The sequence below is a fragment of the Ambystoma mexicanum genome, chromosome 13 (assembly GCF_040938575.1).
Source record: "Ambystoma mexicanum isolate Mex_15411 chromosome 13, UKY_AmexF1_1, whole genome shotgun sequence".
NCBI classification, from domain to species: domain Eukaryota; kingdom Metazoa; phylum Chordata; class Amphibia; order Caudata; family Ambystomatidae; genus Ambystoma; species Ambystoma mexicanum.
This window is the reverse complement of record NC_090938.1, coordinates 784637281-784651673: the sequence shown is the minus strand read 5'-3', so window position 1 is coordinate 784651673 and position 14393 is coordinate 784637281. Positions and strand designations below refer to the sequence as shown.

At 48.9% G+C, this 14393-nt stretch overlaps 1 protein-coding gene across 2 annotated transcripts in view; it reads right to left on the bottom strand.

The window, feature by feature from the left end:
• The window catches only part of LOC138521957 (uncharacterized), a 101733-nt gene that overhangs the window by 45490 nt on the left and 41850 nt on the right, over positions 1-14393 (bottom strand). For both annotated transcript variants that reach the window (XM_069635142.1, XM_069635141.1), the window contains 3 exons: positions 10405-10669; positions 9678-9809; positions 3082-3591 (listed from right to left, as the gene is read on the bottom strand). In XM_069635142.1, coding sequence (XP_069491243.1) covers positions 3082-3591; positions 9678-9809; positions 10405-10594 — 832 coding nt within the window. In that variant the 5' untranslated portion in view covers positions 10595-10669. The remainder of the gene's footprint in view (positions 1-3081; positions 3592-9677; positions 9810-10404; positions 10670-14393) is intronic.

The following is a 14393-nucleotide window of genomic DNA, read 5'->3' as shown; positions in this document are numbered from 1 at the left end:
TTTGAAAATGACTTATTAAAACATACAGTGAAGCCATTACTTAGTTACGATAGTAAGATTTGCACATATAGAGAAGAGAGAAAGAGAAGGAGAAGAGTTAGTTAAATCTCCCGAGTGGCGTTTTACTTATCTCATTGAATGTATTGTGTTTATGTATGTATTTATGCTGTCCTATTTTTATTGTGTATTGCTTTATGTTGTATATACAAAGCAAATTGCTGTACGTATTTCAAAGCCATGACCATCACACATAGATGCCTATCCCTGGATGCCCCACCCTATCTCGCAGAAAGAATCACACCGAAAGCCTCCATCAGACCCACCAGAGCTCACCGCACCAACATGATTGATGTCCCCACGTTTCAAAGATCCAGGGCGGGAGGAACCAGCTTCCAACACCTCGCACCTAAAAACTGGAACTCCTTACCTACCTCACTAAGGAACGAAAAATCATACCATACCTTCCGTAAAAACCTCAAAACCCTCCTATTCCGCTAAAGTCTACCACATGCACTCTCATGCTTGCATTGTAACCACAGCATAGCATAACCTTTAAGCTCAATGTTTATTACCAATGTGAAATGTACTCTGTAACTCGGTTTACATCTGTAAACACATTCCTATGCTTGTGTTCATGACTAAGTCTGCTGTAACAGCGCCACGATGCCCCAGGGCAGTTCTGTGCGCTTTATAAATGCAAATAAATAAATAAAATAAATAAAATATATGAATAAAATAAATTATGACTAGAAAAGAAACATTCAAAATAAGCCAGATCAGCTTTCACAAATTGTACCTTTGGCCAAATGGACCGAGGTTTTCCCCTTTGAAGTGGTTGGAGACCCTGCACAGGCAGAGGCATTAGCGGTTGTGAATGTTGATGAACCGCCGGAATAGCTGCCCAGGCCAGGGGCAACAGTCAGAAGCAGGAAAGCCCAAGCTGGCTGGCACACAGCGACCCAGGTGGCGAATGAGCCTGCTGGTTTCCTGCTACTGCCAGACGCATAAATAGAGGGTTAGGGCAGATGAGAACCGCAACACCTGTCATGGATGCCTCTTCATGCCCACTGAACACCTAGAATGGTTGGTCAGGAATTAATCTTGTACCGACACTAACCCTACTTACCTAACTTATCAAAAAGGGGTGCGCTTGTGGAAGCGGCCGGAACGGAAATGGAGTAGGGCTCCTTTGATGAGTGGGGAAAGTAAAGGAGGTCACGAAAGCAGGCAGGGGCAATGCAAAGAGGATTCTGGGGGGCTAAGGACAATGAGCGAGCACGCACCACCATCCAACTTCCACACCTGGTTGACATCACAATCCACACACACAGCACCCAGCTATGAACTTGACTCCGTTATGAAATGCTGCGAGAACTGCTGCACCAAAGCCATAAAAAAGGTCACCAAAGCAGCTGAAACTGGCGAGCACACACATGGCCCCAATGGAGAGCGTGAGCAGAGGAAAGGACTTCCGAGGAAGACTGGGCGCAGTTAGGCAGCGCCATGGGAGAGTAACTTGCATCTATGAAGGGCAAGGACCCGGTGCAAGTAAAGGATTGCCCCAGACGAATGCAACAGTGGCGCGACGGGCTTCATATTACAACCACAGTACAATTAAGAACATGAACTCCAGCACCAACTAGCCCCCACTGGCTGCCAAAGGGAGTGGGGGCGCTGATGCGTTTCCGGACCTCCTCACAGCACCAACTAGCCCCCACTGGCTGCCAAAGGGAGTGGGGGCGCTGATGCGTTTCCGGACCTCCTCAAGTCTATTTTAAAGTGTCTTCCCAATCTCATTTAGACCTCGTTTTTATTCCAGCTCAGACCACCACCTATCCCCCCCCCAGCCGTCCATAGACATCTGGAGATCAGAGGCAAAGGCCAATCCTTCCTAGCCTGTAGGAAGCTGAACCCTTTGAAGCAGAGAGATGGCGTGGAGGGAGGGGCCTGGAGATCAGAGGCAAAGGCCAATCCTTCCTAGCCTGTAGGAAGCTGAACCCTTTGAAGCAGAGAGATGGCGTGGAGGGAGGGGCCTGGAGATCAGAGGCAAAGGCCAATCCTTCCTAGCCTGTAGGAAGCTGAACCCTTTGAAGCAGAGAGATGGCGTGGAGCGAGGGGCCTGGAGATCAGAGGCAAAGGCCAATCCTTCCTAGCCTGTAGGAAGCTGAACCCTTTGAAGCAGAGAGATGGCGTGGAGGGAGGGGCCTGGAGATCAGAGGCAAAGGCCAATCCTTCCTGGCCAGTAGGGAGCGGAACCCTTTGAAGCAGAGAGATGGCGTGGAGGGAGGGGCCTGGAGATCAGAGGCAAAGGCCAATCCTTCCTAGCCTGTAGGAAGCTGAACCCTTTGAAGCAGAGAGATGGCGTGGAGGGAGGGGCCTTTGGCTTGAGGCTTCTAGAGTTAGCAACACTCACGAGTGATAAGAGCTGGCAAATGTTCTGGGCAGCCTCATGGCCCATTGTTCAGCCATCTGTAAGCTGCAAAATGCGCAGGGCAGGGCAAGCTTCATTACTCCCCTAACATGACAGGCCGGGCTGATCGCTAGGTTGTTGCTTGTGTAGAAGAGACCACAGGAAACCTACAAGTCTGCCTTATTTGGTGTAAACAGTCAGGTCTAATGTGGGACTCTAGGCACAACAAACACGAGTCCCACGTCCGAGCATACCCGTGGCACTTGGCAACCCTGAACAATGATGGATGGTAAAGTGTCTGGCGGGTAACTCTGCAACACTGATGAGTGATGGATGGAACAGCACCTGAATTCATCAGAACCGCTGTAGCACTTCACCCATCTGTGATGGCAGAACACAGCCAAGAACGGTGAAATGGAAGCGGTCAAGAGCAAGTGCCAGCGGTTCATGCAACGCTTGTGCATCCAGGACTGTTCAGTGTTGCAGTATCTAGAGCCCAACATTAGCTGGAGCGCCCGGCCCTGCTGCCAGAGAGGGAGGTCACAAGGATATGAACACATGTGCAGCAAGAGGACCAATGAGGAGGGGGCAGGGGCCTGGGGGGCGGGCGTGACAAGCAGAAAGAGATAGTAAGACATGAGTAAAGCAGACCCCTGAAGGGCCCCTGGTACCTGCGTGGAGCTGCTGCTGCAGCATGACATTATGAGCCTGCAGCTTGGCACACTGGTCCCTCAGGGCCTCCAGCTCGCGCAGCAGCATCTCGCACTCTGGACTGCGACACTGGCTGACCGACACCAAAACTTTGCTCTCCCTTGAGGCCGGGGCCCTGCGGGCATGTTCTGCTAGGGCCGGTCGGGTGGTCTCGTCAGAGGCATCTGAAAGACAGCCTGGACTGTCTATGAGCGCCGGGGTCGGTGGGCCCTTGCTGTCCTCTGAGGCGCTGCAGTTTCTTGGTGAACAGGGTGGTGACAAACTCAGCGGGGAGCCGTGGCCTGCATCCTCTTCCAACAAGGGCGGTGATGATTGTGTAGCAGCAGACTTGGTTCCAGCACTGGGAGGACGCTCGCGGTTCAGGGGGTAAACAGAATGAATGACATTGTTGAGGTCTTCCTCAGCTTCCTCAAGCCCTGTGCGACCGACCTTGCTCTTGGTGGCGGCCTTTCTGGTGCGCCACGAGTCACCTAAAAGAGAGATCAGCAGGAGTCAGTCACTCAGCTGTCCAGAGAAGGAGGGGAGAGAAAGAGATGAGAGAGAGAGAGAGAGAGAGAGAGAGAGGGGGGTGGGAGAGAGAGAGAGATATCAGCAGGAGTCAGTCACTCAGCTGTCCAGACAAGAACGGTAGATATGGAAAAGGTTGCAAACACCTCCTTCAGTAAAACATGTAGTCTAGCTTCTTTCACATATGGTGTTGGTTATTCAGGCCTTCTAACTGGACCAAGGTCAAAGAAAAGACAGAGCTGTTCGTGGATGCCCTCGTGAGAGCAGGTTGGAACAGTTTTTGCTGGAAGGGTATACTTTAAAATGCTGTGGCTACCATCATTACTGTGCCTACTTAATGGGAGCGCATGGGGGCTATAACAGATGTCTGGATGTACCAACGAACAGCTTTAAAAACAGCATTGGCAAAGAGAACAGGTTTGGCTTGTTTCTAGGTATAAAGCCAGGCACTGCCATGATGTGCTCAGGCACTCGCTAAATGTTGCTTCTACCACCATTAATGTCCAGGTAGAACCATTGGGACAGCGCGTGGCAAATGCCTTTCACATGCCTATAAAAAGGCAAGACATGCGGGCATTGCTAATGCCTGGTAAGCCTTGGAAGCAGTCTATGGGATACGGAGTGTTGGCCAGGGTGCAGGATTCCTGCGGTGCCACGTGTACCCCTTTAGTCCTTTAGCCCCCTCGCCTTACCATGCATTAGTTTCATGCTCGGTGCGCTGCTTTCTTAGGTTTGTGTGTCTTGGGCAGTGTACACTTCATTCCCCTTGAAGCTCCCACCTATTCTGCATGACCGGAAATATTGATGTCGTTTGGGGGATTTAAAAAAACTTGCCACTAGTAAGTGGACAGTACTGAGATAATATCTGCTAAAGTAGAACTTTACACACACATTGTCAGCAGTCGTTTCAAGCTTAAAAGCACTGCTGACGCGCGCATGGGTGCTTGGATTGGACCAGATCAGTTGTATGCAAATTGTGAACTTTCGTGGCCAGAAAGCAAATTATAGAATATGTTGCATAGTCAGTGAAAAAACGTGAGCTGAATTGATGTTACGTTAAGGTGGCAGCTGAACGCGGCAAACCCCCTACAATGAGCTGGAAGGGATGCCACCTTAACCCTGCGCCCCGTTTCACATGCCATGAGAGCGTTCCAACATCACATGAAATCCTCAATAACAGCAAAGCAAAATAGAGCACTATAGAGCAGATTACACCTAAAACGTGAGAGATGGGATATTTTTTAAAAAAGTACTACACATAAATAATAGGTACGCACACCATTTTGCCCCTGCTACCATTAATGGGCAGATAATACCACCATGGCTGTGCCTGGCAAATGTCCTTGCCATGCCTACACCAAAGCCCAAACTGTTGGCATTGCCAATGCTTGTTTTGGTTAGGTGCTGGGCTAGAGGGAAAGGAGGGGCTTTGGGGAGATGCCCGAGCTGTAGAAAGATGCTGGGGCAGCAGCTAGACATTGTAGCCTGGGAAAGATGCTTGGGCTTGGAGCGATGCCGATGCTGTGTACAGGTCCTGGAGGGGTGAGGGCTAGGGACTGTGGAGAGATGCTGGGATAGCAGCTAGACATTGTTGCTTGGGAAAGCTGCTTGGGCTTCGAGCGATGCTGTGTACAGGTCCTGGAGGGGTGGGGGCTAGGGACTGTGGAGAGATGCTGGGGCAGCAGCTAGACATTGTAGCCTGGGAAAGATGCTTGGGCTTGAAGCGATGCTGTGTACAGGTCCTGGAAGGGTGGGGGCTAGGGATTGTGGAGAGATGCTGGGGCAGCAGCTAGACATTGTACCCTGGGAAAGATGCTTGGGTTTGGAGCGATGCTGTGTACAGGTCTTGGAAGGGTGGGGGCTAGGCACTGTGGAGAGATGCTGGGACAGCAGCTAGACATGTAGCCTGGGAAAGATGCTTGGGCTTGGAGAGATGCTGTGTACAGGTCCTGGAAGGGTGGGGGCTAGGGACTGTGGAGAGATGCTGGGGCAGCAGCTAGACATGTAGCCTGGAAAAGATGCTTGGGTTTGGAGCGATGCTGTGTACAGGTCCTAGCAAAAACAAAGAGGTGATGGCTGGAAGGTTTAGAATGAATCTTAACCACTGGCAATGCTCTGGGCAACCCTCCAGACCACCGTTCTTCGCCTGCCAAGCCATTACAGAAGGGAAAGACCATATGCAAATCAGGCTTGGCCCCACCCCAAAAGGGGCAGTCCAGCCCGAACTGCTAGGCCACATCCCTTCTGCACGAGACCACAAGCATCCCCAAACATGTTTCGCCCTTGTTGGGGCTCATCAGTGAGGAGTAGCTTGGGTCTGGAAGGGTGTGGGCTAGGGATTGTGGAGAGATGCTGGGGCAGCAGCTAGACATTGTAGCCTGGGAAAGATGCTTGGGCTTGGAGTGATGCTGTGTACAGGTCCTGGAGGGGTGGGGGCTAGGGACTGTGGAGAGATGCTGGGACAGCAGCTAGACATTGTAGCCTGGGAAAGATGCTTGGGCTTGGAGCGATGCTGTGTACAGGTCCTGGAAGGGTGGGGGCTAGGGACTGTGGAGAGATGCTAGGTCTGGGAGAATGAGCCGGGCTGTGGACAGATACTGGATCTTTGGGAGATACCATAGAGCAGGTGATAGGTGTTGGAAGAGCTGTGGGGTGATGAGAGTGCTATGGAGGGAGGCTAGGGATGATGCAATTGTGGAAACATGGTAAGCCTTTGTAGTTGTGATCCCGAGGACAGAGCAGGAACTACCAGCAGTGGCTCTAGCCTGCTTCCTACTCATGGGCACTGCTTAATTCCAGAGGCCAGCAGCTGGCAATGAGTCAAGCGATCCGAGTGCCCCCCGGCACCCATAATGTGAGGTAGTGCTCGATTCACCCTCTCCCATTTTCAAGGGTGTGTTAAAAAATATTATGCAGTGCCCTGTGCAGCAGATACCCCTATACTGCCTTTTCTACCTAACCCAGTGTTATCAACTCCCTTCCACTCCTCCATAATGAGAGCATACGCATCCAACATAACAAACTCTTTGTTCATAATGTAGAGACTTTCGCTATTAATCCCTTGAAATTATGAGGTTTCTCAGAAAGGGTGAGCTGCCATGCCGCCTAGGTGACTTCATGGTGTTCTAGGTCTGATAAAACAGCTAGTCTAGATAGTGAGGTGTTCCTGCTAGCAGAGGGACTTTGCCACCTTGTTTTCAGAAAGTTGATGAATCTCCAAGGTAGTGCTTGATAAACTGTCAGCCAATCGGATGACAGCAATTAGACTACAGACACACAGCTGTATAATTTAATGTGCTTGCTCACCTTATGTCCACCTTCTCCCCTTACTCCCAGTGTTATGCAGATGACAGCCAACTCTTCTGCAAACTTCCCTCCAATCTTCTCCCTACTCCCTCTACCATTCCCGACTGCCTATCTGATATTCAGTCCTGGTGTGCCTATGATCTCTGCCTCAATGCGAGCAAGACTGAGATCTTTCCTACTGGGAAACCTGCTCCCTCTTTTCTCCCTTCACTCTGGCCCCCCTCAATGGGTTCTCCTCCTTCATCTGAAGCCAGAAACCTTGGAGTCATCTTCAACTCCCCCCCTCTCTATTTTCTCCCTCACATCCTGGACCTTGCCAGAAAGGCTCATTTTCATCTCCATCTCCTCCTCCTCCTCCTCCTCCTCCTCATAGGTACCCTTCCTTTCCTCACTTTTCCCCAGAAGCTCAATGTCTCTAGAGCTCTGGTGCTCTCTAGGCTGGACTCCTGCAACAAACTCTTCCTTAATATACCCTCCTCCTCTCTCTGCCCCCTCCAGCTAATCTAGAATAGGGCTGCAAGACTTATCCTTGGCCTCAAGCCCAGGACCAGATCTCTCGGTGCTGCAAGGATAAAATTCAAATCCCTGTGCATCATCCACAAGGCTGTCTGGGGCAGCTGACCACGCCATCTACAACTTGCGTTCACCAAATACTCTCCCTCCAGATCCTTACACTCCTCCGGCTCCAACTGTCTGCATGTCAAGCGCTTCTCTAAGCAGCGAGCTGGTGGCCGATCTTTCCTTGGCTGGCTCCCTCCTCTGGAACAGCCTCCCCCTTCCTCTCAGTCTTGAGCCGGATCTCAAGTTCTGGAAACTCCTCAAGACTTTCCTCTTCACTTCCCCCTTCCCCCACTCCCTCCCGTGCTAAACTCCAGTCACTGAGATTGGTGGCCTGGACCCTTGCGTGTCCTTCTGGGTCCTGGCCTTCCGCCCAATTGCTCTCATCCTTCCGCCCTCTCCTAGAACATGCCTTTGGGCACCCACTGGCCTTTGTTCTCTCACAAGCCGGCTTGTCAGGTGATCAATCTGTACCAAGTGACCTCTGCCAAGCACTTAACTGCTGCTCGCAACTGACTCCTTGGCACTTGCCTCTGTGGAACTCCTAGCACTTACCACTTCCCTTGTCCCTTCTCTCTCTCTGCACTTCCACGTTCTGAATGCTCACAAGGCCAAGTAGGACCGCCTCTTTCTTGTTCATCAGTTTTATTACATTTGCCTTTTGTTCCCATGTTCCCTCCCAGTTTGCCCTGTGGGCGGCTTTGAAACACAATTTCTTGATGTGCCTTACAATTGCACAATAAATAAAATAAACCCATCCACCTGCATATCGAAATTAACTCTGTCTTTCCGGAGGGCCATTACCTTATCTATGCGTGCTGAAAGTGATCAACGCTACCTGGGGTTCAGATGCCCAGCCGCTGGATAATGCGGGCTGGGGAACAAAACACAGAGGTAAGAGAACATCCAACAAGTGCAGCACAAATCCGCAAACTTATGCTGGACGCGGGCGGTGGGGGGAAAAAAAAAGAATCACACCCAGGCTGGGCCCTCCGAGAGACCCACTGCTTCTTCTCATCTCCGGCGTGCTCTCTGCTTGGCTCTCAGCGGTTGCTGCGAGGCTTCCCAGTCAGCAGAGCTAGGTCCAGGAGCTGAACTTTCACCGCAATGGTGAAGCACCACACATTCTGCTACACAGTACCTCCACCCCCGGGTTGCCATAGAACACGGCCACTGGAGGGGACTGTGCGCCTGGCTCTTCACCTACAGCAGCGGCTCGTATGAGCTGCCAGTCGAATAATTATTATGTGGCACATTCTTAATGATTAGAAAGGATAGATATCCTTTCTATGGCTAGAGTCCTCATGCTTTCATGATGAATATATTAATAGAGGATGCTAAAAAACTGTGCAATTTTATAGGTTACTTTGATCAAAACCTAACATTTGAATGTAATATACGAACATGACACTGTAAACAACGACATCTCAAGATGGCGCCTCTGTAGAGAAAGAAAAAATGGCTGACAAATTCCTCACGGTAAAGAGTGAAAGAAATGGGTGGGTCTTGGTGGAGATTGGTGGGAATGGGAGGAAAATCTGACAATCAGCGTTAAATGGGTGGAACAGAGCCACACTATGTGAATCCATCCTCATATCATCTGCATTGAAAAGCATTACAAGCCTACATCCAAAGCCCATATTTCAAACTCTTTATGTTAATGACAATAGTTTCGGCTTTAAAGGTAGCGATTTCAGCACCACCTAATAGCCAAAACTAAAAATGGGGGCATCTTAAGTTGTGGGTTTATAAAATGTTAAGAATTTAGCGAGTCTGGGCTTTATCGAAGTTAACCTAGTCAATTAAAGAACATGTATGTAGTAGATTGTGTAAGAAAGGGATTACATTTTCTACCCAGAGCAGGAATTTTAACAGGAGTCTAAAAAGGCTCACATTAAAATGGTGTAGGTTTGTGTCTGATTTTAAGTCTTGGAGAAATGCATTTTCTACAACTGGTTCTTCAACAGTAGTTTCAAGGCCAATTTACAAACAATTGGAGCTGTAATTTCCAAGAACGCATCCCATTTCCCTATGAGACTCGTACTCTTAGAATCTGGATTTCCAGTAGTAAAGGCACAACAAATACTGAGAGCTGGTAGAACTTGTCTGTTCCTAAATCGACAAACCTTGGTGTCTTTTCCACCCCACCCTCCTATGACAAAATAAATTCACAATTTCACTTTACCCCATGGGTAGGTGGGTCGGGGTCGCCACTGAAAGGTCCTTTCCCTTCTCTTCCACTTGGCCACGCGTTGCTGCAGGGCACTGGAGCACGCCCCCAGCTTCACCTGGATACTCTTCAGCTTCCGTCTGTCAGCTGTGAGAGATGGAAGGGCAGTCGGGTTGGAGGGAGAGTGAAAAGGAAGTCAGGCAGAAGCAGACAATAGCAGGTGTGGGGAGTGGAGAGCAGGTAAAGTAGCCACTCCAAAGTCATGGTTTACTGAAGTCAAGCAAAGCAAGGGCTATTTACGTCCAAGGATTTCACCACAACAAAGATTTGTCACATACTGTATTATTATAACTTGTGCTATATTGGAAACACTTTACTGGCAGCAATGTGTAGCTATGTCCTCTTAAACTAAAACACATTCCCCTCACCACATAAGAATACATTAACACTTGATTAAGTCACATGCAAGTTTTACTGAACTAAGAAGAGGTTTGAAAGGTAAAGCGGGTACCACAGGAACAAAAAGGGAAAAGCTAAGGAAATGGAAGGGGGTACATCTAGATTAGGAAACACAGTAACAGGGGACTGAAACAAGAGTTCAAAATGTAAGAAAGAGTCAAAGAGCAAATTGAGAGAGTATAGGTTAGGTGGAAAAGGAAACCAGTCATGGAGAGTTTTGAGGGCTCTTTTCCCTTTCTAGCAGCTGAGTAATTGTAGAAATGTAGGGGTCTTATCAACTCACCGCTTATGGCAATAATCCGGGCGCGGTATAGACCCTTGAAGAGTGGGCAGCGCGCCTCCACCTCCTCCCCCTCTGCATATTCAAAGTGTTTTTTGCGGGGCTCGATAACCCCAGACAAGTCGATGATGCTGGAAAAGCCCTCATCCAGCCAGTCTACAAGGGTTAGGAGGCACTGTGACCTCCGCTCCATGGCGTCTCACCTGCGAGGAATCGCATCAATGAAGGTGACTAGGAAAGGTCTCACTTGCCTGAGAGCGATGGAGAGCTGAAAACAAATTTAAAAAAGAGCAGACTTATTTATCTTGTCCACCAGAAGGGTCTCACTCATTCAAACAATTCTGATGCTCTTCGGTTTTTATATCATCTCTTTAAATATTATTATATGCAAGTATAAACTTTTTACACGCTATAAAATAGCAAAATAAAGAAGGAATTACAATAAGAAAATGACAAACACTTTCTATAGAAAATTACATGATTAAAGAGAAAACCAATTTTCAAAGTCCTAAAACAGTGCAACAATTCCTTCACACATATATAAAAAAAAAACATTGTACACATTTCATAATTGATAAATCCACGTTACAATCATAATTGTTTAAAATCCTAGACCAGAACAATTCAGTATACAAAACAACTCATGCAACACAAATTCAATGTTTCTACAGTCAACCCAAAATAGCTACAGATCCTTTGAGCCCTTGGCTGGTTTTCTCTTGCACCCAGAACTTCTCTAGTTGGCAATAGATCTAGTTTGAAGTGTAACAGGATACCGCTAAACATTTTTTTAAGGAATGTTTTTGCAGATAGGATTGCAGCACATTATAAAGTTTGACTACATGTCCAATGTGGTAGGAAAGATGATAATTCACAGCTAAACTACGATTTTCTACCCAATACTCCTGAAACACTTTTTTCTTCACATTCGGATTGGCAATTAGCTCCTCCATTGAGCAGTTTTACATAGATAATGTCCACATTCCAAAAAAATACACCTATTCCTAGACATTTCCTTGTTCAAAACACAGAATCGGGTATTTTTTGGAGGGTCTAACGGTTTCCTAAATAGTTAAAAAGAGCTCCACCTAACATACACACATAAGGGAATTAAGCCCAATTCATGCCTTAATACGGAAATAGGAGTTCCCTGGGCTAGAGACAGAACCTTTCTCTGTGTAAGTGCTTCAACCCTGTCCCAATTTGATGGCAAATAACCTGCCTCCACACCATAAAATAGGCGTGGCACAATTTTTTTATGGTAATATTTAAGAATTGGAACTGCCGAAAAACACCCATATTTTCTATTGAACTGGCGCAGGTCCGCGCACTATCCACAGCGCGCTTGTCATGTTTTGCAATGGATTCATTTTAATTGGTTTTGTGAAGATTACCGGACCCAAATATTTAAATTAAGGCACCATCAGATGGGGTGTACCACGCTTGGTAAAGTTGATCATTAAAACCTGAGATTTCTTAATATTGAACTTCAGGTTCAAATTAGAAAAAGAAACTTTAAGCCCTATCAGAGTCAAATCAAGAAGAACAATGTTGTCTGCATAGGCCAAATAATGTATTAGAAAAATAACCTACCCTAGGAGGAGGACTTTGAATCTTCTGGAAGATGTCACCAATATAGAAATTAAAAAGGAAGGATGCAAGTACACAACCTTGGCAAAGGCCCCGGTAAGTATCAATTGTGAAGGCATCATGAAGGACACAGACAACAGATTCCAAATTCAAAACAAGTTTTATTAACTTAAAAGTCAGGATGGAAAAGGGCCTAACTTGCCCCATGCTAAGGTGGGCTTCCCCAACCTAAATAAAACTAAGGAAAGTCTGAGTCAAAGAGTTCAACTTCGGAATCTGTCTGTGTCCAACCCAATACTTGCCCTCACAACTATACAAAGTGCAGGGATGTCCACAACTGAAAAGTAAACAGTGTTAACCCAAGGTCCTGAGCCTCTTCCAGCTCGTAGCTTCCCTTCATCTCCCTTCCCCAAGTATAAAACAGTTGCACACAAAGAAAGTCTCAGAATTTCCATTCCTAGATTTAGGATGCAATAGTCTTTTTCAGGGCTTGGGGCTTCCTTCCCCCAATCAGGACTCAGGATTCCGTTCCGTAACAGAGTTCAAACAACCTTGAAATGAAAGACTTCTGGTTAGGACTCGGCGTGCTCTTCCCCAAGTTCCAAATCACAAAGTTCAAACAAAAGAAACACAAAATATCCTTGTCTCCACAGTTCAGTTATTGTTCTTTGTAGCTTTCACCGAAGTTGAAAAGTGCACTGTAAAATCAGGCATCAGTATCCTCTGTTTTCTTTTAAAGTCATATTAGACTTCAGCATACTGTGGTCTGTTTAGAATTATATTAATTTCAGCACTTCAATATATGATGGTTTGCCTGGATTTAAACGTCCCTTTCCCTTTTGAATTCCAACTTTAAAAAATTCTGTTCAGTAGTAAGGTTGAACTTCAATTCGGTATTCAATAATTAGATCTTCTGATTCCTATGACAACAACGCGATGATTTTGTTGACATAACGAAACCGGGCTTTATTGACAGTGCAAGCTGCGATGTGTTAAGAAACGGGGACAAGAGACTGCGCATGCGCGCTCGACGCATGCAGAGCTAAATACATCGGCTCCCGGCAGCCGCTACAATCATCCTGAACTATATTCCCTTTACGAGAATTAATCCCGCCTCAGCTGCCCCCCAGTAGAAACGGACCCACTGCAGCTGCTGTCGCTGCACTTCGGAGAAGAACCGGAGAGGGGGACACCAGAACCACCCTGCAGACCCCTGGCGGATGACCCACGGCCATCGTGGCGCGAGCAGAAGAGGTTGATCGCCCCTCCCCCTCCGAGACGCTGAGAACGCTGTGGCTCCCAGGCAAACGAGACCTTGCAGCGCTCCCCTGGTACCGATGAGCAGCCGCTGAGGTCCCCCCCACCTGCCCGACCCTCAGGACAACGCAGAGGCACGGTCCGGGGGCCGAAACACCCAGAGTTATTAGCACAGCGCCCCCCCTCCCGATCCATGAGAGAAACGCTTCGCCACATCCCACGGACAGACCTGGGAGCTGCTCTGTGGGCCTGCCCGCAGCCTGGGCTTGCACGGCCAGCCTTTCCCCTGGTAGTCTCCTCCTTCCTCCCCCCCCTCATCAGCGGGACTGGAACACCCAGGGTCGAGCGGTAGCGCAGCAGGGAGAGCCACGAGCTGCGCTCCCCCGCTGAGGGAGGACACGCTGCAAACGGATACACCCGCAATAAGGTACACGGGTGTGGGGGGTGGGTGATTTGCCTTACTTCCCCCACCCACGTCCCCCTTTTGCATCCAGCCAGCTGCAGAGACCACGGGGCCCGCGAGGGCCACTGCTGCGCCAAAGACCAGCACCATACCAGCGCACAGCAACATACCAGCGCACAGAAGACTGTCATGGCCCCCCCCCCCCCACGAGACACATACGCAGCAAAACGGCACTGGGAGTGTGGGGATGAGAGACTCCTCTCCTCACAACCAAGTGAGCCCTCCCTTGTCCACGGTGGACCCCCGGACTTGGTGCGAACTGTGGAACTGCCCTGTCCCCCCCTCGGGACCGCCCCCTGTGCAACCTAAACCACCGGTGGAATCGCAGAAATCACGGGGGCCACCCTATGCGGTGAAGATACATTGGTCAGCCCCACACCAGCGGATGAAAAGGGGCACAGTTAAGATCACAGGGACTACGGGGGCCACTCCATTTGTCAGGGATAGGCACGAGCCAGTACCACACCACCAAGCGAGATGGACACCTGCAGCGACGGCGCTGCTGCCACCCTAAACGTGACTTTTGCAGAGGCTCGCAGTGTGCACCCTACGCAGCCTATACACAATCATCTGTCCCATACAGGACCTCTCCCGATCCCGCATTTAACCCCGGTGCGCGGACGTGAAGCACCCGGATCCCTGCTACACAGAGCAACTCGACCAAAACATGGAAAAGGAGAAA